At 41.6% G+C, this 25,402-nt stretch overlaps 1 protein-coding gene across 1 annotated transcript in view; it reads right to left on the bottom strand.

The window, feature by feature from the left end:
• Nucleotides 1–6,844: 6,844 nt before the first annotated feature.
• The window catches only part of LOC105494700 (proteasome 20S subunit beta 2), a 37,809-nt gene continuing 19,251 nt past the window's right edge, over nt 6,845–25,402 (bottom strand). The window contains exons 4-6 of the mRNA XM_011763400.2: nt 12,946–13,108; nt 8,932–8,981; nt 6,845–7,076 (exon numbers count right to left, since the gene is read on the bottom strand). Coding sequence (XP_011761702.1) covers nt 6,969–7,076; nt 8,932–8,981; nt 12,946–13,108 — 321 coding nt within the window. The 3' untranslated portion in view covers nt 6,845–6,968. The remainder of the gene's footprint in view (nt 7,077–8,931; nt 8,982–12,945; nt 13,109–25,402) is intronic.

The raw sequence follows: 25,402 nt of genomic DNA, 5'->3' as shown, positions 1-25,402 counted from the left end.
GTGGATACGGCTGACCACTTGCTCTTTTCTGCAACTCTGTTTCCTCTGTGGCTCCTAACTTCTGGTTTCCTGGGACCTCACTGGTCCCAATTCTGTCTTCTTAGCTGACTACTTCTCTATTTGACCTCTAAATGTTGGCTTTCCTCAGGTCCCTCTCTATCTATACTGTCTCCTTAGATTGGTCTCATTCAATTCCATGTCTTTCAATATCTAAATACTGCCAATTCCTGAATGTTTATCTTCAGCCCAGGCTGCTGCCTGAACTCCAGACTTAGAGGTACAACTGTCTGCCTCATGTCTGCCAGTTTGGCTAATAGGCATCTCAAACTCATGTCCAAAATGGAGCACATGACTCAAGTACTCAAATCGTGACCTCTTCCAGAACATCCCATCACAGTAGATGGTACCACCTTCTACCCAGCTGCTCAAGCCAGAAACTGGGGAGTCCTATTTGGTTCTTTCTCTATACTCAATCCTTCAGAAAGACCTATGGATTCTGAGTCCATCTTCTTTCTTCTCTGCCAACACCCTAGTTCTCTGGACTACTACACAAGTCTCCCAATCGGTCTATTTTCTCTGGTACACCTTCAAAGTCAAGTCCAGCAATGATGAGACTTTGCCTCGTTCTCCAGCCTCATCTTAAACTACTCTCTTCATCACTCACTTTGCTCCAGCCACATTGGTTTCCTCTCTGTTCCTCAAACTACCACTTTGTTTTATGCCCCAGGGCCATTGCATTCACATTGTTTGCCTGGATTGCTGTCCCCTTGTCTTTTCAAGTGTGCTGTCAGGGAGATGTTGGGGTGCTTTGTGAGTGAAGATTGTGCTAGAAACATAGGGTCTAGGCATCATCTCTCAGGATAAGGGTCCAAAGATGTGACTTCTTTTCCCAAGAAGCTGCAGTGCCTCAACGCACCCGTACGTGTCCAGTGAAAGCTGGACACAGTGGGGCCTCCTCTGGGGGCCTGTCCCTCATGCTAAATGCATGGAGACCCTTGACACGTTTTAACCCTGGCCCTGCCACTCACTGGGTGTGCCACCCTGAGCTTCGGGTCCCCTGGTATGTACCCCCCCAGCAGGATGTTAGGTGGTGCTGATACCTCAAGGCAGTATCCAGATGTGGCACTGAATTCTGAATCATGCGGGAGGAAGTTCTGCCTTTCTCCAGTCCCTTTCAATCAGTCCTTCTGGATACATCAAGAAGAAAGTCTCCATTTGGGGCTGGCATGACTTTAACACCTAATATTTGCTTTTCCTCATTTTAACAAAGAGGCTCAGCGCCTTTCCCGGGTATCCCTATCTGGGTTATGCATTCCTTTCTGCAGAAAGGAAGAGAAAGGAATGTGGGGGAAGGCTGAAGTATGCTCTGCTTTAACTGAAGCCTAGGGCCTGGCAAGAGACATCCTGCCTCTAAAATCATCTTAGACTATGGGAAGTTGAGGGTATTAAATAAGATATACAGCACTTCTATATAATGCCTGGAATATAGTAACACATCAATAAAAGGTTATAAATACCCAGAAGAAATTAGTTTATCAAAAACTTTTCATGGGCTGGATAACTTTCCCTAAGGAAAGGTCCATGTAGTCCTCAATAAGTCCTATTTTAGAAACAAGCAAGTTGTAGATCAAAGCAACTCGCCCAAAGTCGCTAAGCAAGTGATCACGCATGTGTGTGATCCGACCCTCCCTTCGTTTCCACTGCATCACATGGCCATCTACAGAAGGGTTCACAGGCAAGGGGAAGCAGGTCCTCCCAGGCCCTTGTGCCCCCAGGCTCTGCTAAGCCAGCATATGGTCAGGACAGTTAACAGTGCAGAGGAAGCAGTACAGTATGGACACTAAGTGGCCTAAGCAGCTTCTAATGAGGTCTCAGCATTTGATTCTTCCCATTAAGTTGTTTTTCTTTTCCCCACGGCAAAATAAATCACGTTTTAGCTTCTAACTGGCTTTAGCCCTAAGGAAAAGTAGATGACGATTAAAGTTTACACAGGGTCTCAGTGCAGTGGCTCACACCTGTAATCTCAGCACTTTGGGAGGCTGAGGCAGACAGATCATTTGAGGTCAGGAGTTCCAAGACCATCCTGGCCAACATGGTGAAACCCTGTCTCTACAAAAATACAAAAATTAGCTGGGTGTGGTGTCGCACGCCTGTAATCCCAGCTACTCGGGAGGCTGAGGCAGGAGAATTTCTTGAACCCAGGAGGCAGAGTCTACAGTGAGCCAAGATCGTGCCATTGCACTCCAGCCTGGGTGACAAAGCGAGATTCTGTCTCAAAAAAAAAATAAATAAATAAAAATAATAATAATAATAATAAAATTAAATTAAAAAATAAAAAAGATACAGATTGTTTACATGTCTTCTTTCTTTTGCAAACAAGTAGTTGTGAATTAAATGGAGAGTGTTTAGACTGGGTAAGCATTCCAATTTGGAGTTTAAAGACTTTCCGACTTTCTCTTAAAGGATCATAGTATTCCAGAATAAATATGAAAAGTTCAGTCTTTGAAAACATTCCATCCCATGAAGGAAGGTAAGTGAAGGCAAGCTGCAGGTTTCTCCTCCCAAACACACTAACTCATAATTCACACACTGGAGTAATCAAGCAGTAGACATTTAGAGAGAACCCAAGAATGCGCGTCTTTCTCTTGCTCGGGCACTGCTGCTGCTTTTGTCAAAAGGCCGAGAGGAACAGAAATGAAAGGACTCTGGGCTCCAGGCAGGGCAGACCTAGCGTGGCTGCTCAGCTACCAACACCAAGCTCTTGGGCCATTTCAGTGGCCTCTTCCATCTCTCAAAGGTTCCTGCCTTCCCATCCCCTCTCTAGTAGGGCTGAGCTTCCCTACCCTGAGGCAAAACAGCTGCTCTCTTCTCCAACCTATCCCCCCTCCCACCCCAAGCCTGGGAAGGAATAATTTGTTTTTCTGTGTATTAATCACCTGAAAGCAGATGGGAGCTAATCAGAACTCCATTCTGAACAGTGTTTGGCCAGGAGTGTTAAAGAATGGGTATATTCCCAGTGTTTTTTAAACTTCAGGAAATTGATTTAGGACAAATTGATTTAGGACACAGCTGGCATTTTAAAAACTAAAATCCGGCGGAAGAAAACAGAAGTTACCAGACCACACTATGTCATGACTACACACACACACACCCTCCTCTGTAAGAAAAACTCCACAAAGCAGTGCTTACCCTTCTTGTAGTAGGGATATACAGGTGTGAAGTCATGAGGGAATGGCCGAGGCCATGTAAATTTAGTTGGAACACAGGCTTTATGAGGAGTAAAAGAGGGAAAGGAAAGTGGGGAGTTACATTAGGAGAGGATTATGGAATGCCTAGCATGTCAAACCAAATAATTGGGCTTTAGTCTCTTAAGTCATGGAAAACCACCAGAACGTTTTAAGGGTAGAGAGGAATGGGAATGGATGGTGAAACTAGTTTTTTAAAGTATGGAGAGAGACCTGGAGAGGGAAGAGATTAAAAGTAAAGTTAGGAGGCTATTAAATAGTCTAAGAAACGATACGGGGTGAACCAGAGTAATGGGGATGGAGATTTATAAAGATTTAGGCTGGGTGCAGTGGCTCACACCTGTAATCCCAGTGCTTTGGCAGACCAAGGTGGGAGGATCACTTGAGGCCAAGAGTTCAAGACCAGCCTAGGCAACATAGTGAGACCCTGTCTCTACAAAAAATTTTTACAAAATTAGCTGGGTGTGGTGGTGCACACCTCTAGTCCCAGCTAGTTGGGAGGTTGGGGTTAAGAGGTTCACTTGAGTCCAGGAGTTCAAGGCTGCAGTAAGCTATGATCGTGTTACTGCACTCCAGCCTGGGTGATGGAGCAAGACTCTGTCTCTGAAAAACAACAATAAAAAATTGTAATAAAATTAAAAGATTTAGGATGTAGAAATGCCAGAACTTGGTGGCCATGTAGAGACAGCAGATAAAGAATGGCATAAAAATGATGCCCAGCTAAATGCAATGTTGCATCTTGGATCATATCCTAGAACAAAAGAAAATTAGTGGAAAAACTGGTAAAATCTGAATAAAGCCTGGAGCTTAGTAATACTAATACACCAAACAATGTTGGTTTCTCAGTTTTGACAAATATACCATGGTATACAGAAGTTGTTAACATTATAGAAACTGAATAACGGGTATAAGGACCCTGTATTATCTTTGCAATTTTTCTGTAAAACTAAATTTATTCCAAAATAAAACACTTATTAAAATAAATGATGCCTGGGTTTCTGACTTGGGCACTTGGGAAACCAGGTGGCTCTAATTCTCTAAGACGGAATGTCATAGAAGAGGTTTGGAGAGGGGCAGATGGTAAGGCTCAGTTTTAGACATACTGAGTTCGATGTCCCTAAATCTAGAGGGTGAGCTATCTAGGAATGAGTTGATTTGGAGCTCAGGAAAGAGATCCGGGTTGGCAAAACAACACTGAGAGTCAGGATGGGTTTGCAGGCTGGCCTGAGATTGCCCTAGGGACACTTATATTCAAAGGCAGAGAACCGTTATGTCATCCCTGGTGAGGCCTGAATGCAGAAAAACAAGTTTACCAATCATTATACACTTACTGAGCACTTACCACATGCCAGGCCCTGAACTAAATGTTTACCTATATTACCTCATGGAATTCTCCTATCTACCACATGGAATAGGTGCTATTTCAATCATTGTACAGATGGGAAAATCATGTAGCAGGAGAGCCTGGGCTTTAGCAGCAGAACTCCACTGGGTAGGGCATCAGAATCACCTGTGGCGCTATTTTTTTTTTTTTTTTTTTTTTTTTGAGACGGAGTCTCGCTCCATCGCCCAGGCTGGAGTGCAGTGGCGTGATCTCCACTCACTGCAAGCTCCGCCTCCCGGGTTCACGCCATTCTCCTGCCTCAGCCTCCTGAGCAGCTGGGACTACAGGCACCCGCCACCTTGCCCGGCTAGTTTTTTGTATTTTTTTTAGTAGAGACGGGGGTTTCACCATGTTAGCCAGGATAGTCTCGATCTCCTGACCTCGTGATCCGCCCGCCTCGGCCTCCCAAAGTGCTGGGATTACAGGCTTGAGACACCGTGCCCGGCCACCTGTGGCACTTTTAAAATAGATGCCTTACACCTAGGAATCTAGCTAAAAGCTCAAACCTATGCATATTCATGGTGGTGTTGGAGGTTGAATCAACTGTAGTGATGTGAATCATCTCTTTTCTCCCATTTACTCAACAATTAGCTTTCTTCTTATGGTATAAGGCATTTACCATTGGTGTATTAAACAGTGTATAAGACACCCAAATCTAATGTTAACCCAATACTTTAACATGAACGTTAGGATCAGTAGGTAGTATCTTAGATGACACATTTCATCACATACAAACCAAAAACCTATCTGTATATGGTATTAAGAGGAGCACAGAATTGGATAAAGTAGGGTTTATCCTAGTCTGAGACCAAATGGTTTTGGCATGTGGTTCCTAGACCGGCAGCATCAGTAGCAACTGGAAATGTGAGGTGAACATTCTGAAACACACATCTGGTTAAGAACCACTGTTTTAGTGACTTTAACCACAAAACATCTACATTGTTCCCTAAAGGTAGGCTAAGAGAAAAACGGGTATCTGGTTAACTGCCCGTGATACATCAATCTAATGGAAAATTATGCAACTCTCAACAAGAAAAAGCATATGTATGTGTATTGATATAAAACAATTTCTAATATAGTGTTAAGTGAAATAAGGAATATGTAGAACATTAAAAATACTTTTTAGCCGGGCACAGTGGCCACGCCTGTAATCCCAGCACTGGGAAGCCAAGGCAGGCAGACTGCTTGAGCCCAGGAGTTCAAGACCAACCTGAATGACATGGTGAGACCCTGTCTCCATGAAAAACATAAAAACTAGCTGGGCATTGGTGGTGTACGCCTGTAATCCCAGCTACTCAGGAGGCTGAGATGGGAGGATCACTTGGCCCCAGGAGGCGGAGGTTATAGTGAGCCAAGATTACGCCACAGCACTCCAGCCTGGGCTAGAGTAAGACCCTGTCTCTAAATAAATAAATAAATCTAAAAAATTTAAAGGGGGCATGTGTCTGTATGTATGTACACATTACACAGTAAAAGAGTACCTCTTAAAAAACATAAGAAATTAGTAGCTGAAGTTTCCTCCCGGAAGGGAAGCCGGAAGCAGGTGATTGGATTATAGAGATGGGAGAAACATTTTTCTGTTTTTTTTTTTTTGAGACGGAGTCTCGTTCTGTTGCCAGGCTGGAGTACAGTGGCACAATCTAGGCTTACTACAACCTCTGCCTCCCGAGTTCAAGCGATTCTCCTGCCTCAGCCTCCCCAGTAGCTGGGACTAGGGGTGTGCGCCACCACACCCGGCTAATTTTTGTATTTTTAGTAGAGACAGGGTTTTACCATGTTGGTCAGGATGGTCTTGTTCTCTTGACCTCGTGATCCGCCCGCCTCGGCCTCCCAAAGTGCTGGGATTATAGGCATGAGCCACCACACCCAGCTATGGAAGAAATATTTTTCACTACATGTTTTTGTACTGTTTGCATGTTTTATTAAGTGCATATATTATTCATTCAGATTAATTAATTTAAAAAAATTTAAGTTTAAGGGCAAACATAACCACTACTTTAGAGAGAATGGAGATATTAGCAAGTAAAATATATGAAAGAGCTAGTTGGAAAGGAACCAAGAGTGGAGCAGAACGTGCGGCCATCAGCTGCTAAAGGGTGCTGGGTGTTAACGGAGGGCGGAGCAGGAAGAAAAGTCAGACCTGGCAAAAAGATCAGTTTCCCTCCATATCTTTTCTGAGGTAATATTAGGTAAACTGAGACCCGGACCAGAGGGCTCAATTATATCCATAGTCATCTTTATTCTGAATTAACCATTTATCAAGAGTGCACCTGAAAAGAGTAGAAAAAAATAAAGGAGCCCATCAAAAAAAGTTGGCAAATGGGAGGGAGAGCATGATGTTAGGAGCCCTGTTTGGGGAAGGAAATGTTGTCCAGGTCGTGGATGCCATTTTTGTCAATGATTCGAACACTGAAGGTTGGCAGATTCAGGATGAAGCGTTTCTGGAGCTGCAGAGAGACATGGAGGAAATCAGTCAAGAAATAATTACTAACTATGTGCCAGGCTCTGTTCTAGACACTGGGGATACAAGCAAACACAAATCCCTGCTTTTGTAGAACTGAAAATCTATTGGAGGCAGCTGGCAGTAGGGCACTAGTACTCTAGTGGTAGAGGGTACCAAACGGCAGCTGGAGGATCACTGAGAGGCAGGGAGGCTGAAATGGGAGATGCCGCTAAAAGCCTGTCTCTGGTCAGTCAGCTGATGAAAGAACGAGACAATCCAGTGTTCTGTTCCCCGTAGTCTGTTACCCATCAGTCTGGTAAACACAGACGTCTCTCTTAAAATGTCTCAAGATAATAAGCTAACCAAACGTGATTGCCCTCAGAACAAAGCAGAGGCCAGGAGCAGTGGCTCAGGCCTGTAATTGGGAGGCTGAGGTGGGAGAATATCTTGAGCCCAGGAGTTCAAGACCAGCCTAGGCAACATAGCAAGACCCCATCTCTTAAAAACAAAATAATGAGGTGGGTGTGGTGGTGCCTGTCTGTAGTCTCAGCTACTTGGGAGGATCGCTTGAGTTCCAGAAGTCCAGGCTGCAGCGAGCTATGATGGTGCCACTGCACTCCACTCCAGCCTTGGTGACAAAGCGAGACCCCATTTAAAAAAAAAAAAAGGGAGGGGGGAATGGGGTAGGCACTGTGGACTGAAACCAAAAGGCTTGTGTAAGAGGCAAACTGACATTACTCCCAATGCTTCTGCTCTTAATTTTCTACTCTCTTACTAAACCATGAGTTCAAGTTCATCCTTAAGCCACAGGAACAGTAAAAGAATGAAAAAACTAATGTGGCTGGCTTTTGACCTCCCCATCCTCCATCCATACCCAAAGCCTTAGACTCTAAGGAGAAATATTAGAAAGGGTGTGTTCTGTAATCTTGGCCTCACAAACCAAAGTCTACTCTCGCCTTCTGCCCAAAGCTTCCTAGTTGCTTTCTATGGCCTTCCTGAATTCTTAGGGAAGTCTTTCTCTCCAGATTACAAAGACTCATGCACTATTAAGGAAGCAGGCAGTACGGCAATTCCAGGTGGCACAAGAACACAGCAGGTATAAAGTCTAGGGCAGGGCCGGGCGTGGTGGCGGCTCACGCCTGTAATTCCAGCGTTTTGGGAGGCTGAGGCAGGCGGATCACCTGAGGTCAGGAGTGGCCAACGTGGTGAAACTCTGTCGCTACTAAAAATACAAAAAATTAGCCGGGTATGGTGGTGGGCACCTGTAATCCCTGCTACTCAGAAGGCTAAGGCAAGAGAATTCCTTGAACCCAGAGGTGGAGGTTGCAGTAAGCTGAAATCGTGCCACTGCACTCCAGCCTGGGCAACAAGAGCGAAACTCTGTCTCAAATTAAAAAAAAGTTTAGGGCAGAAGTTCTTCAAGTACAGCCTCAGTACTTGATGCAAACCTGTACTTTGCTACCACCTGCAGCAAAATCACCTACAATTGCCAGTTAAAGCAGAGCTTCCCAGTTTGTACCTCAGAACAGTGGAATCAGAATTGAGGGCTGGGCAGAGATGGCAATCTGTTTTAACAAGTTTCCCAGGTGACACTTATACACACTACAATTTGAGAACCACTGGTTTGGATAAACCAGAAAGAATTAAATTATAAAGCTGACATTGAGGAGGTAATCTGTGAGAGAAAAATGAGCTTGCTACCCACACCAAACTCTATCCCTGGTAGCAACTTCACATCTGGTTAGTGGGTATGTATTACACCTTCTGGCAAAAATCAGAAAAAATATAACCGAGGAACAGGAACAACACTGGCAAACAGACACAAACATTCCTTTCAGGATCCCATGGGAACTACTCACCTCCTCCAGACATTTCCTAAGAAGCTCCACTGCCCTCTCACGTGAGATAGCTGGAAGAGAACACAGAGACCAAGCATTCCGGTGCTGTCATTAAATCCAACTCTCAGCAGCTTTTGATGAAGTTTCAAATCTTAATCAAAGCTGACTTCTTCAGGCCTGAGTGCCACACAAACGGCAAAGGCAAAAAATGCTTTGTCTTCTAGTCTGCAACCAACTTACTCCACATGCAGCTGGGGGTGCCCCAGACCCAGTGCTCCAGCAGCTACAAGCCACTGCAAATTGATTTGCTACACTGAGGGTAAGCATGAAGGAATTCTGCCTCCCCTGGCCAGGGCCCGCCTCTGAAGAAGTCCAGCAGCCTGTCTCTCTTTATCATAACCCACCCTTTTCACTCCCCCATAGTCCAGGGTTTAAATCAATTCCATCTGCCCTAGTCAGCTGCAAATCAGGGAAAGAGAGAACAGGGTCAGAATTTCAGCCTTGTTTTCCCAGCTGGGTCTCTGTTTAACAATGGGAAGAGAATTCATAGGATGGGGCTAAGACTTTGCCAAAACAGGAGCCAAAGGAACTGTCTGTGGGCATGGCAAACTGGGATGACATGTTATGCACTCGGGCTTCAGGGGTGGCTAGTGGTTATTTTGGTGGGCAAATCAGCTGAATTACTGACAGATGCCAAATCAAGAAAGTCACTGGGAGGCCAGGCTAATTCTTTTCAGGATGTGGCCTGGAGCTCTAGTGTGGCTAAGGTTGAGCGAGAGGGCAGCACCAAAGAAGAATGAACATGCCAGATTCTTATGATACTGACAGTGAAGAATGGAATGTAAGGAGAGAAGTGGTTATCTGTGCTTCATCTATAGTCTGTAAAAGCTAAGAATTCCAAAGTACCCATTGCCCACAGAGGCTAAAGTTGAGGTTAGGATTGGGGTCAGAAGATGGAACTCAGCACAAAAACATCCCTGTGTCTGGGAAGTCCTAACCAGAGCACTTAGGCAAGAGGAGGAAATAAAGAGTACCCAAATTGGAAAGCAGGAAGTCAAATGTCCCCATTTGCAGGTGACATGATCTTCTATACAGAAAAACCTAAAGACCCTACCAGAAAACTCTTACATCTGATAAATGAATTCCATAAAGTTGCAGGATACAAAATTAATATACAAAAACCAGTGTTTCTATACACAAACTAGCTGAAAAAGAAATCAAGAAGGCAATCCCGTTTACAATAGATACAAAAATCAAAGAAACTAAAATACCTAGGAAGAAATTTAACCAAGGAGGTAAAAGACCTCTATAACGAAAACTATAAAACACTGATGAAGTAAGTTTAAGAGGATACAAATGAAATGGAAATATACCTCATGCTCATGGATCAGAAGAATTAATATTATTAAGATGACAACACTACCCAAAGAAATTTATATATTCAATGCAATCCCTATCAAAACACCAATGACATGCCTCACAGAATTAGGGAAAAAAATCCTAAGATTTGTATGGAACCACAAAAGACTCTGAATAGCTAAAGCAATCCTGAGCAAAAAGAACAAATCTAGTAGTTGATACCACTACCACACTTCAAAATATACCACAAAGTTGTAGTAACCAAAACAGCATGCTACTGGCATAAAAATAGACACACAGACCAATTAAACAGAATAGAGAAATTAAGAAATTAAGCCACATATCTACATTTGACTTTTGATGAAGGTACCAAGAACACTCATTGGGGAAAGGACAGTTTCTTCAATAAATGGTGCTAGAAAAACTGGATATCCATACACAGAAGAATAAAACCAGACCCTCACCTCTTACCCTATACAAAATTCAACTCAAAATGGATCAAAGACCTCAATTTAAGACCCAAAACTAGAAGAAAACACAGGGGAAAAGCCTCAGGACATTGATCTGGAAAAAGATTTTATGAATAATCTCATGAACACAGGCAATAAAAGCAAAAATAAACAAATGGGATTATATCAAACTAAAAAATGCTTCTGCATAGCAAAGGAAACAATTGAGCGAAAAGGCAACTACAGAATGGGAGAAAATACATGCAAACTACTCATCCAACAGGGAGTTAACATCCAGAAAATATAAGGAACTGAAATAGCTCAATAGAGAACAAAAATTCAATTAAAAAATGGGCATATGATCTCAAAAGACATTTCACAAGACATACAAATGGCCTACAAATATATGGGAAAAAAATGCTCAACATCACTAATCATCACAGAAATGTAAATCACAACTACAATGAGGTAACATCTCATCCCAGTTAGGAATAGCTATTATCAAAAAGACAAAAAATAACAAATACTGGCAATAATGTAGAGAAAATGAAATTCTTTACACACTGTTGGTGGGAATGCAAACTAGTATAGCCACTAGGAAGAATAGTATGTTGGTCCCTCAAAAAACTACAAATAGAACTACCATATGATCTGGCAATCCCACAACTGGGAATTTATCCAAAAGAAAGAAAACCATTATATTGGATGAAATCACTATATCACTGGGGAAATACTGCACCCCAGTGTTTACTGCAACACTATTCACAATAGCCAAGATATGGAATCTAGGTGTCTGAGAACAGATCAATGGATACAGAAAATGTGGTAGATATACACCATGAAATACTATTCATCCATAAAAAAGGAAATCCTGTCATTCAATATGAATGGAACTGGAGGACATTCTGTTAAATGAAATAAGCCAGGAACAAAGTTAAAACACTGCACGTTCTCACTCATATGTGGAAGCTAAAAAAGCTGATCTCATAGAAGTAAAAAGTAGAATAGAGGATACTAGAGGCTGAGAAATCCTCTGCAAGGGATGGGGGACATTTGTTAAAAGATACAAAATTGGCAGGGCAGAGTGGCTCACTCTTGTAATTCCAACACTTTGGGAGGGCAAGGCAGGTGGATCACTTGAAGTCAGGAGTTCTAGACCAGCCAGACCAACATGGTGAAACCCTGTCTCTACAAAAAATACAAAAACTAGACAGGCGTGGTGGCACATGCCTGTAATCCCAGCTACTTGGGAGACTGAGGTACGAGAATCACTTGAACCTGGGAGGCAGAGGTTGCTGTGAGCCGAGATCCTCCACTGCACTCCAGCCTGGGTGACAGAGGGAGACTCTGTCTCAAACCAAAAAAAAAAAGATACAAAATTATGGCTAGACAGAGGAATAAGCTGTACTGTACTGTTCTATACCACTGTAAAATGACTATGGCTCACCATATATAGTTTCAAATAGCTACAAGGAGGATACTAAATGTTCCCAACACAAAATGATAAATGTTTGAGATGATCGATATACCAACTACCCTGATCTGTTTACATGTATTGAAACACCATGATGTACTCTATGAATATATGTACAATTATTATTTGTCAATTACAAAATAAAATTTTTAAAAAGCATCCCCGTATCGGAAGTTTTGCCAAGCTGACGCTTTATGGACAAGCAGAGCGACAGCTTTTTCTTTCAAGAGGGGGCAGCCATTGGGTGACAACCAAGGGAAGGTTCAGATTTGTAGCCTTAGAAAGCTTTGATGTTTAAGCAAAGAAACCTTCAGCTGACATGCTGGGGACCTGTTCATCCTCGCAAGTTCAAAACAAATATACAGCTACTTGCTTTACCCACTCATCCTTTACTGAGATGCCAATAAGCATCTAGGCAAAGCAAAGTAAGTGAAAAAACTTGAACTCTTAGAACTGAAGAACTTTAGAACCCAATAAAAATGTTTTATTCACTATGACATCTATTCCAAACCTTCGAAACAAAACCCAGCTCTAGAGATACATACTATCTCATTTTGCCTGGCAAAAAATGGGACTTACATCAGCTTTTGGAAGACTGACAGAAGAGTGCAGCTTCCAGAGGGGGACCTGCTTGTGCTTCTTAGGATCCATCCTATTCAAGCCTTGCCACCCAACTCCAAGGGTGGACAAACCTGGGAAGCAGCTGAGGGCCGGGCTCTGCCACTGCTCCCTCCCTAAAGTGTTAATACTTACTCGGTGTGTAGTATCGGTCTAGGATACTGAGAGTCAGGAAGGCACCATAGCCATGGGCTGCAAAAGGGGCCTTGGCCAAGGCTGCAAGGTAGTCCATGTAATAGAGCGCTGGCCCTTCATGCTCATCATAGCCAGCCAGGAGGAGGTTCACATGATATGGGGTCTGCAAAGAAAAGATACGGTAAAGTGATAACTAAAACAGAACACCAACATCTCTTCCCATGGCAAATGAGAATATTCTGACTCTTGATGAGAAAGAAAATATTAGCAGCAACTGAGTAAATCACAATGAAGTAAAAATGTAGGGAAATCTAGAGGACCTGGAGTATGGTAACAGGCCAAGGGATATCGGCTTGTTCTCTTCTAACAGAAGGGCATTTGGAGCACTTTAGGTATATGAAAAAGCTGCCATCTTCTTAAAGTCCACGGATGAGAACCTGTATAAAAGCACTTCTTCAAAAGTATTTGATAGCAAAACAGAGTGACTATAGTTAATAATAGCTTAATTGTATATTTTAAAATAACTAAAAGAGTATAATTGGATTGTTTGTCACACAAAGGAGGAATGATTGAGGTGAGAGATACCCCATTTACCCTGATGTGATTATGACACATTTTATGCCTGTATCAAAATATCCCATATACCCAATAAATATATACACTTACTATGAACGCACAAAAATTTAAAACAAAAAAAAAAAAAATTTAAGCACTGGAAAGGCAAAGCATAGGTGCTCTTTTGTCATTCCTAATTGTTGAAACCAATAAACAATTCTGAGAGTGCCAGGCCACGGACTGAAAAAAGCAGATGCTCCAACCCCATCAAATGAAATAAACAAACTCAGTCTGGGCATCTGGACCAATCCCAAATGGTAAACTGTATGCCCACTACTAAAAAAACAACTTATAGCTGGGTGCAGTAGCTCAGAGGTATAATCCCAGCACTTTGGGAAGCTGAGGTGGCAGGCTTGCTTGAGCCCAGGAGTTTGAGACCAGCCTAGGTAATATAGTGGGACTTTGTTTCTACCAAAACACTAAAAAATTAGCTGGGCATGATGGCGCACACCTGTGGTCCCAGCTACTCAGGAGGCTAAGGTGGGAGGATCACTTGAGCCAAGGAGGTCAAGGCTACCGTGAGCCGTGATTGTGCCACTGAACTCCAGCCTGGGTTCAAAAAACAAGAGAAAGAGAGAGAAAAGAAACAACTCCTGGGGTGGGAGGGATAGTAAGTCTCAAATATTTAAGTCAAATCACCAGACTTAACTGAAAAGTAATTTTGAGACAAATAAAAAGCAATAAAAAAAATTATAACTTGGATTTATAGGTATCTTTTCTTTGTATTACCTGCAAATCTAAAAACATGAGTTTTATAGAGAACCGTGACCGAGTCTGCGTTGCTCTTCATCTCCAAATGGATGATTATTTTTTTCTACACCAGCTGCGCCATTTACCATGTTAAATTCAGTCTGATGCCCCCAGGCATCAGGGGTGGGACTTCGATTTTATATGGCTTTCTTTTTCTCTGCAGGATGTGTTTCTCCTCTTGCATTTACTTCAGCGGGGAGTAAGCAGGCCTTGCCCATGGATATGTCCTCATCCCTAAATTTGTGTATGTATTTAATTAAACGCACAGTAAGTGAGACACCTCATTATGAAGCATGAAGTGTAACAGCTAATGGTCCTAAAAGTGGCATTTAACATTATTTGAACACTGATTAACACGGCCACTTGGCAGCCTTAAAAAACTCATGGTTTTTGCTTTTTTGGGGGGGAGGAGTTGGGAGGGGAGTAACAGGATTTTGTTCTGTCGCCCAGGCTGGAGTGCAGTGGTGCAATCATAGCTCACTGCAGCCTCAAACTCCTAGGCTCAGGTGAATTTCCCACCTCAGCCTCCTGAGCAGCTAGGACTATAGGCACCTACCACCATGCCCTGCTAATTTATTATATTTTTTTAAGAGATGAGGTCTTGGCTGGGCACGGTGGCTCACACCTGTAATCCCAGCATTTTGGGAGGCCGAAGCAGGCAGCTTACTTGAGGTTAGGAGTTTGAGACCCGCCTGGCCAACGTGGTGAAACCTTGTCTCTACTAAAAATACAAAAATTAGCCAGGCATGGTGGCACGAGCCTGTAATCCCAGCTACTTTGGAGGCTGAGGCATGAGAATCACTTGAACCTGGGAGGCAGAGGCTGCAGTGAGCTGAGATGGTGCCATTGCACCACTCTAGCCTGGGCAATAGAGCAAGACTCTATCTCCAAAATAAAAAAAATAAATAAATAAAAAGAGAGATGGGGTCTCACTATGTTGCCCAGGCTGGTCTTCAACTTCTAGGCTCAAGCAATCCTTCCACCTTGGCCTCCCAAAGTGCTGGGATGACAGTCTTGAGCCATCGTGCCTAGCAGGAAACTCATGTTATATACTTCATTGGAATGCTAAGCCAGCTGTGCTAAGTAGGAAGGGTTCCTAACATCACCTGGAGATTACAGAGTAGTCCTCACCTCCAAATAAGTTTCTGTTTTAGTGATAAGACAGTGGGTAGTCCCAGAGAGAAATAAGTTGACCAGCAGTCAAGACTTCTGAGAAGATCATTATCTACCTATCGTATTTCCCAATGAGTAGTGTGCTGCACTCTGCCAAGCTCTGGAATTCTCTGTGCATTCTGAGTACCTTCTTAGTAAATCTGACCTTAGGCAAAAAACTTAATTCCTATGAGCTTCTGGGTTTTTTTTAACATGTAAAACTGGGTTAATTAATCTTTCTCCTTTCTATCTTCTAGGGAATATAATGAGAAAAAATAATAATGGTAAAGCATCCCAAACTCTGGAAGAAAAGATGCTACCAAAAGTCCTACTATATATATATATATATATATTTTTTTTTTTTTTTTTTTTTTTTTTTTTTGAGAGGGAGTCTCGCTCTGTCGCCCAGGCTGGGGTGCAGTGGCCGGATCTCAGCTCACTGCAAGCTCCGCCTCCCGGGTTTACGCCATTCTCCTGCCTCAGCCTCCCGAGTAGCTGGGACTACAGGCGCCCGCCACCTCGCCCGGCTAGTTTTTTTTTTGTATTTTTTAGTAGAGATGGGGTTTCACCGTGTTAGCCAGGATGGTCTCAATCTCCTGACCTCGTGATCTGCCCGTCTCGGCCTCCCAAAGTGCTGGGATTACAGGCTTGAGCCACCGCGCCCAGCCACAATATTAACTACATCCCAGTCTGTTTTTGAAAGCTTATCACTTTAAACAACAACAAACCTGCTTTAATTAGCTCCAGATTTTAACAATGCTATTAGTTATATATAAGTGTGAAAACAGTACTGCAAAATCTGGCAGACATAGAATATCTTGGTGTTCTTACAGTTTAAATTAGAAGACAGAACGAGGGAGGAAGAGAGGCAGAATAGCAAAGAGAAACTGGTTTCCCTCCCCAAGAGAATTAATAATACAGTCTTTTACCTATCACAAAGTAAGTTAAATCTTTTTGCTAAGAGGATAAACTCTACTCTTCTCTACTAACTAGCCAGAACACTCGCTGTATAGTTAGCCAAGACAATTTCATCAAGTTGCAATGGTATATTAAGTATTCCCCCAGATACTCAGAGGCCTTAACAAGCAGAACCCAGATGTTTTGTCTTCAATGAAGATCTTGTCCATACTATGAGATTCAATTGTTTAGAACAATAAATGTTATTTAAAATCCACTACCAGAAAATTTTAGATGAAAAAGGATGTCAACAGAATTCCAGAAGTAAGCTGCATCACTTAATTGGTCTATATAGTATCATTTACTCATGCTTAGGCATCTGACGCACACGTACACTTACCAAAGTTGGTATTCAGAAGCTACAACTCCTGGTATTGAAGATAACTCACAAATTATTGTGTGACTTTGAATTATCAACTTTTGCATGTGTGAGATGCTTAAGCATAAATAAATGGTGTTATCTAGACTAATTAAATCAATACATCTGTGCAACAACTTGCAGTTTGTGAAATTCTTCTGACAATGCTCCACCAAAGATCTTTGGCTTGGCTGGGCACAGTGGCCCACGCCTGTAATCACAGCACTTTGGGAGGCCAGGGTAGGAGGACTGCTTGAGCCTAAGAGTTCAAGACCAGCGTAGGTAAGATGGCAAGACCCTGTCTCGATGGGGGAAAAAAAAGCTAGGTGAGGTGGCTATTTGGGAGGTTGAGGCAGGAGGATCCTTAAGCCCCAGTATACAGTGAACTATGATGCCCCCACTGCACTCCAGCCTGACTGGCAACAGAGTAAGACCCTATTTCTACCAAATAAAAAGAAAAGTCACTAAACAAACGTGAGAAAGCAGTAAGTGCTACTTCTGAGAAGTGGTTCAAGTTTAAGTCAACTGCCAGCATCTCCATGAATGTACATTTATTGTTGCTTTTTGCTAGGCTTGGGTTCTTCTCTTTCTACCTCCCTCTAGACACAGGGTGCTAAGTAAAGAAAAGCTTAGGATACAGGCCAGGCATTCAGAACTGAACAAAGAGGGGACCAATAGCATAAATAAATAAGAAAGAGTTGGACTGTGACTTTAGAAAAGTTAGTCATTTAATCTCTCTGAATTTTAATTTCTCATTTAAAACACGGGATGATCCCTACTACCAAAGGGCTGCTACAGTGAGGATTCCAAAAGATAATGCATGTGGATAATAAGTATAATGCCCAAAACAGTAAAGACTCTATAAACAACGCAAGTATCAGGAGAAGCCCAATTACTTCTGGCACTGAGATATGAGGGAAATTCCTATGTGTCTTCATAAAGGGATATGGAGGAATGTTAGTGCCCAGCACAGTGCCTGACACATGGTAGAAAAGCAGTAAATGAGTTTCCTCCTCTCTCATTCCTGGGACTCTTTCCAGAGGCCCTAAGGTAATGCTGTTCAGTGTCACAAGCATTTGTACTAGACACTTAGAGCATCCCTACTTCATGGTCAACCCTCCGTAACCATGTCATTTCTTCCCTTGTAAATGTGTCTATCCTGAGTGGTAAAGCTACTTTCTAGACACTTTTTCATCAGTTCCCTTTGTTCCCCATGATCAATATTACATACTTAAGGATTTGCCTAATTATTCTGAAAATGAAATTATTCTGATAAATGAAAACATTAATCAATAATGAGAGCACTGCCAGGGATCCTCTTTACAAAGAATCTCTTACAAAGTAATCCTTTGCAAAGATCACCAAGAATCTTTTAAAATGAAATCTCTATTCTGTACATGATATAATCTAGCCTTTGGTTGTCTCCACTACTCTAATTGTTTAGATAGTAAGTCTAAGTAGTAAGACAAAGTTATGAGGTCCCCGAGGGGAAGAACTGCAACATACAAGACTAGGCTTCTTCCACAGCATAAGCTAAGACTGAACATTATATATAGTACTGAATTAACCTAAACATCCAAACATTCATTCAAGTGAACCCAAACATTTAGCTAAGATACTCTCTACCCAAAGGCCTTGGCAATCACCATCGATGGTCTGCAATGCAAACACCAATATGTTTAAAGTTGCGTCTACTTGATATACAAAGAAAGTATTTTAAATGAACCATCCTGGGACTCAAAATGAATTTTAGCTTCTAGCATGAGGTACCACCAAAATTTTGCCTCTTAATAGAAAGCAGTGAGGGTAGGGTGAGGACAAAACTAGACAAATGTATCTTTTCCTCCTTTAATGAGTATGTGATATGAGTTTATTTTTTCACAGTGAAGTGCATTTAGGTCATTTTGAGATTTCTTCATCTATACAATAAGGATAATAAAAGTACCCATCATTATAAGGTTGTGGTAAGGTTTAGATAAATACATGTAAAGTGCTCAGTGCAATGCCAGATAAATTGTAATAATGCAGATTGACTATTACCACAACACTACCACCACCACTCTTAGGATTTGACTGCATTATCAACAGATTTGACTAGATAGTAAGATCAAGAAGTGGGCTACAGAGAGCCAATAAAATTGTCAAACTTTTATTGGTTACTAAAAGATCAAATTTAAGAAGAGAGGGGAAATGGCCAATAAGCACATCTCTTATGTACTTCTTTCTGAGACTGAAATAGACTTCTTAAGTACCTCTGAGCAACGGAGCCCTGCAGAACTGAGCTCAGTGCCACTTTAGACTCTTGTATATTTGGGGGTGGGGGTGTGCACTGCACACCTGCAAACTTTACTTAAGTTAGATGAAGTGTTTCCTTCCCTCCAACTCTTGTGCATATGACTCCTTGTATATTCCCTCTCTTATGAAAAAGAAACACTGTAGTAAAATTAAGAGTGTGAAATTCCATAAATTTTACAGCTAAAGAGAACAGTTGTGATAAATACACTGAAACAACAAAATCAGCGACAAGAGTCTGGGCGGTGACAAGCAGCGGTGTGACATCTGGCGGAAGCTAAAGTCACAGCAAGGGGGAGAGAGGTGGGCGTGAGGAAGCATCCTGCCAAGCGTGGACACAGAAAAAGAGAGGAATTGACAGTCTTCCTTTGGAGCCAGGCCAGCCTTTGCCACCTCTAATTGAATGGGACGACACTGCTATGAGTGAGGTGCTTTGGAGAATGGTGCAATTTCTTTTTTGATGTGTTGCACCTTGGAATGCTAAGCAGTGAGTGAGGCATACCTTCATTCCTAGCAGGTCAGTAATTTGGAAGAAGATGCAGAACCGCCAATGAGACAAATGAGTTTGTCTAGAGATGAGTGTTTTCATAAACAGACTTCTAAATATACTAAACAGAGACTGGACTTTGAAAGGAACAGTACATCTGCTATTTCTTTTAGTCCAGGGGATTGTCAAAACTGCCTAAAATTCCATCTTTAGCACTGAGAGGATTTCATGAAAATGCAGTTTACAGACTTGGATGGGATAGAAAACCTCAGCTAGTTTACCCAGTATTCCTTTTACAAACGTGGGGATTAAACTTCAAAGAGGAAACACTAACTTGCCCTAAACCACACAGGTAATTAGCATCAAGAGTCAGGTCCAGAATTCAGGCCTCCCAACTGCAAGTCCTATATGCTTTTCCAGGAAATCATGCTGCCTCCACAAAATGGAAATTAGTGTAAAAATATGATTTGGTATGTAAATGCCAGTTACACACTCAAATATTTCAGAATGCACTATTTTGCATACTAGCATCTATTGCTCTCTATTTCACTTATCACATCTTTATATGACCAATAACATTTTAAGGATTTTATTTGTTTATTTTGGGAGACAAGGTCTTGCTATTTTGCTCAAGTGAGTGCAGTGGCTATCCACAGGCGCAGTCATAGCACACTATAGCCTCAAACTCCTGGGCTCAAGGGAATCCTTCTACCTTAGCTTCCCAAGTAGCTGGGACTATAGGTGGGTGCCTCCATGTCTGCCTAATATTTTAAGTTTTAAAAGGGCAAATTTAATATCATACAATTATGACTCCTCTACAGGGTCTAAAACTATGTAGTAGTTCAATAAATACCCATGATGATAGATTACCAACACCTTAACTGCTTTGCCAATCCCCAATTTTTCAATTTCACTAATAAATAAAATGAATCAATTGTTATTTCTTACACCAATGTTCTGAACTCTAGACTTTGTTTGCAATAACCAACAAAATTCACTAGCTATCTTTTTTGGGTGGCTTTGGTGGTGTAATTTTAAAATCTCAATTTCCATTTTGCCATTTTAATTAAAGAAGGACTTCATATGTGAATTGGAATCCCCTATTTCAAACACTTAAAAAAATCTCAAAGATTTCAGCAACTTCCAATTATTGTGACCTAGTACCTTTCCTAGCTCTAAAAGACTATGGTTCTATGGATGGGGAATTGGGTGGAGAACGACCTATCCTTAATGCCTAAGCAATATGGAATCATTTATACTTTTTTTGTTGTTGTTGTTTTGAGACAGTTTTGTTCTGTTGCCCAGGCTAGAGTATAGTGGCACGATCTCGGCTGACTGCAACCTCTGCCTCCCGGGTTCAAGTGATTCTCCTGCCTCAGCCTCTGGAGTAGCTGGGATAACAGGTACACGCCACCACACCCAGCTAATTTTGTATTTTTAGTAGAGATGGGGTTTCACCATGATGGCCTGGCTGGTCTCGAACTCCTGACCTCAAGTGATCCATTCACCTCGGCCTTCCAAAGCGCTAGGATTACAGGTGTGACCCACCACGCCCGGCCTTGTACTCTGACTTTAATCCTCTTGGCTATATTCCTTTTTAAGGAAACCCATGTGTAGATTCAATCTCTTTTAGCCTTAAGTAAAAAATACGCAGTTTATAAAAGGCTTCAACCAAATTCCATGAGTTCCCTGGGACCACAACATAGAATAATTATGAAATGGGTAGATGCCCCAACTAACATCATTTCCACATTTGGAATGTGAATAAGTTCAATAAATGTTTACTTAGCATTTATTACATGAGAAGCATCGTGCCACATGATGAAGATGGGAGTCTGGATCTGAAAGGCACTCACAAGGTAGATGTGGGTAGGAAGGACTCCAGACAGAGGAAACAGTGTATGTGAAGACAAAGAAACAGAGAGGAATATGGAATGTATGGATACTGGTGAACATGCGACACATACAGCTGGAGAATTAGGTGACTTCAGCAGGAAGTAGAGAGAGAAACTGGGATGATACTGTTATTGGCCTCCTAGACTAAAGAATATTTACATTAGTATGTAAACCATAGAGCAGCCAGTGAAAATTTGCCACTTCCATCCCTCTGCTGATCCAAGCCTTTTTTCATGACATAGCACATTGGTTAATTGGTGCCAAGGAACCCTGATGTCTCAAATTGATATTCCACCGGTCCCAGCCACTTTCCCTGCTTCTCTTTAACAGAAGAGTTTTAGAAAGGAAATACAAACAGATTGCCATTTTAGGATGGTAACTGACAGTTATATGGAAGATAGACTGGGATTAAGACTGAGAGGAAGCAGGGATGGTTAGAGGATCTACAATAGTCTACTCTAGACAGACGATGAGGATCAAACTAAGTAAAAAGTAGAGGGGGCAGAGAGAGAGGAATGAAATATGAGATATATTTAGAAGGTAGAAATGATGGAACTTCGCAACTAGTAGAAGAGGTGAGGGAGAAAGAAGAGTTAGGACTCTCGATAAGGGGGACAGTGGCAGTGCAAATGAAAAGAGCTCAAATTGGACCTAATGAGCTTAAGCAGAGCTGTCCAAAGACAGATGGGAAGAGAAAACAGTGTATACCTCAGGTCATGAGACCGAATGAAGAGCCAGCCAGTGAAGAGGTTTCATTCATATGAACACATACACTCTCACACTCGCGCATGGAAGACAGTAAAGAAAACGATTACAACAGGACACTATGGCAAAGGTATACCTACATTGTCATAAGAAATTGAGGGTGACATATGTGGTGGGGGGTGGGGGAGCAGGGTGGGGAGCAAATACAGAAAAAACTTCCCGATAAATGCTGAGTTTAACTGGCACTGAAGAGCTAGCCATGTAGGGGATGTTGGTACATTCAAGGGAGAAGACTAGCAAAGTGCTGGAGTGGCAAAAGCAGAGATGCAAGAGAGAACCCAGTGGCCACCCAGGGTGGAGAAGGTATGGAATTGGAAGTTGAAAACAATTTTCTCTTAATCTTGTGACGGAAAAAAAGTACAAATGTAAACTGATCAAAATCAGAATACTATAGTGAGCTTCACAAAAAAAGTTAAACGCCTGACTTTCTTGTTCTCTCCTGTTCCAAATGCATTTATTTTTTGTAGCACTAAAAAACAAACTGGCCCACGTTAATAAATTCTCATACTAAATTGGGAAATAAGGAGGCAAGTGTGCCTCAAACAAAGCAAACCTTTCATTTTCAGAGGACCAAGATGAAATAAAAGAAACACTGTTCTGAAAATGAGAGTGTCTAACCAATTTTTTCCTTTTTTCTTCCTTGCCTTAGGTCATTCTCCGAAAGTATATTTAGTATACCCGTTTGATGCTGGCAAATCCAAAATAAAAACATAAAAATTGTCTTTGTTTTCCTTTAATAACAATTAGCTCATGTTCAAATGTTTTTGCTTAATACACTGGTAAAAACTCATATAATGGTTGAGTTCTTGAACTTAAGCTCAGGAATGTTACTGTATTTACAACCCAATATTTTAAACTTTAAAAGAAAAACATCTTTTAAATTACTACTTGGATAAACTCTGCTTTTAAATGCCGTAAGTCATATAAGATAGGCATGTACTTTTGTGACAAAGCAATGAAAATCAAATGTGGCTTTATCATCTTACAGTTGTGTTACTTGAGATAGGCCACTGGGAGCCTCGAGTGCCCCATCTGTAATGTGGAGGACAGTACTGTTGCTTGACAGAGCTGTGAGGAATTAAGGTACTCATCTGTGTTAAAGTTCCTGAAAGACGACTTGTTAAGTAGTAGGTGCCCAATAAATGTGAATTTTACAACCAAAAAAATTTAAATATTGTGTATATTTCAATTTTTAACTAAATTAGATTTTAAAGGTCTCCTCAGTAATTCCAAAGTTACTATAAATTTTACTTCTCTAAAGCTATCAATGACTCCAAGTTTGATTGGTTTTCCTACTACAGTTGTAACTTATCGTAATTAGAAGTTTAGAAATTTAATGAGTTGAAATGCAACATGGCACAGATGCCTTATTATACCAAATAGTTAACACAGTATTTGTTTTCTACATTAATTTTACTTGCTAATCAAAAATACTGCTTCCCCCCAAATAACATCAAAATAAAATTGCTGATTGTGCAATGATAAAACCAACACCATGTTTGCAACAAGGCCACTTGAATTCCTTTTTTTCATGAGCTGGCAGTTTCTAGGAAAATTGAAGATTCCATATACCGTTAAGTCAGTTTTTAAAAACCTCAAATGCAGAAGCCATGCTTTGCTACAGGCTTGCACACTATAAGGCATATATTAAGTTGTACATGCTAAGCATATCCACGAATATCTCATCTATGAATTCTAAACATCAAAGCTGATTCATCTCTCTGAGCTAATAAATCATATGGTCTTCTGGAAAAGAGTATTTAGGACTATACATGATGGTATATGTTTTCAGATGTCCATAGAGTACTAAGGAAATTCTGAGGAAAAGACTATTGAGGAGCCCTTCTATTAGAACAGTGTTCCCCACTAGCACCCCAGGTCCAACCAAAGTTACTGCTACAGCTTTAACTGACATGGAGGCCCCTCATTGGTCTCCCCACTTCCTTCATTCTTTCCCCGAATGCTCCATCAAAGAACAGCCAACGAGCTAATGATCTTACCAATCTTATCTGATCATGCTAACCCCCTCTTAGCCAACAGGCTTCCAGAAAGACCCACTGCTTGTATTTATTTATTTATTTAGAGACAGAGTCTCACTCTGTCACCCAGGTTAGAGTGCCAGTGGCTCAGTCTTGGCTCATTAAAACCTCTGCCTCCTGGGTTCAAGCGATTCTCCTGCCTTGGCCTTCCGAGTACCTGGGACTACAGACACCTGTCACCATGCCCAGCTAATTTTTGTATTTTTTGTAGATATGGGATTTCACCATGTTGCCCAGGCTGGTCTCGAACTCCTGGCCTCAGGTGATCCACCTGCCTCAGCCTCCCAAAGTGCTGGGATTACAGGTGTGAGCCACTGTGCCCTGCTGACTTTAGATTATCAATTTTATGTATGTAGTATAAAATAAATAAATAAATAAATAAATTTATGTTTGTTTTTAATCAGTAGAGTCCTATTTTGTACACAGAATCCCATGACAGATAAACTTATGAGGAGGCCCAGAGAAGTATTTATCCCTGCCCTGACTATTGTTAACAAATTACTGTTAACCTAACCTAAAATACTATCAAACACCTTGGTCTGTGCTTTCAGTTTGCCCTTTTGTTTCATCTCTGCCTTCATGACAGCAAGTCCTTTGAGGCTCAGGTTAGGCTCTGTGCTCCCAGAGTATCCCGTGTATATGGCTATCTCAGCACTTGTCACTCTGCAGTGCAATTGACAGTTTACTTCTCCATTTCCCCATCCGAAGGCCCACATTGAGGTGTGCACCTTTGTTTCCTCAGCCCCAAGGACAAGGCAGGCTGGAGACGGGCTGAATGAAAATCAGCAGGTATGGAACATCCTGGCTGTAAGAAACCACATCCATCAGGAAGCATCAGAAAAGGAAGTCCAGAATTCTGCTGGATCATTTCAGTTTACAAAGACTCAGAGACTATTATCTCCTTTCTTCTTTCCAATCTAGTTAATCCTATTTGCTCTGTTGTCTCCATTCAAAAGTAATGGTAAAGCTGGCCCCCCTTTTTTTTATTTTTAGGTTAAAAAGTAATATGCTTTCCTGCCCTTTTAGTCTTCCTTTTCATTTTCTTATACCTTTTTACGAAATAACACACACACATAAAAGTGCATAAAATAGGTCAAGCGCAGTGGCTTATGCTTGTAATCCCAGCACTTTGGGAGGCCGAGGCGA

The sequence above is a fragment of the Macaca nemestrina genome, chromosome 1, assembly GCF_043159975.1.
Source record: "Macaca nemestrina isolate mMacNem1 chromosome 1, mMacNem.hap1, whole genome shotgun sequence".
Classification (NCBI taxonomy): domain Eukaryota; kingdom Metazoa; phylum Chordata; class Mammalia; order Primates; family Cercopithecidae; genus Macaca; species Macaca nemestrina.
Note: the sequence above shows the minus strand (reverse complement) of the source record. Positions and strands in the feature narration are given on the sequence as shown.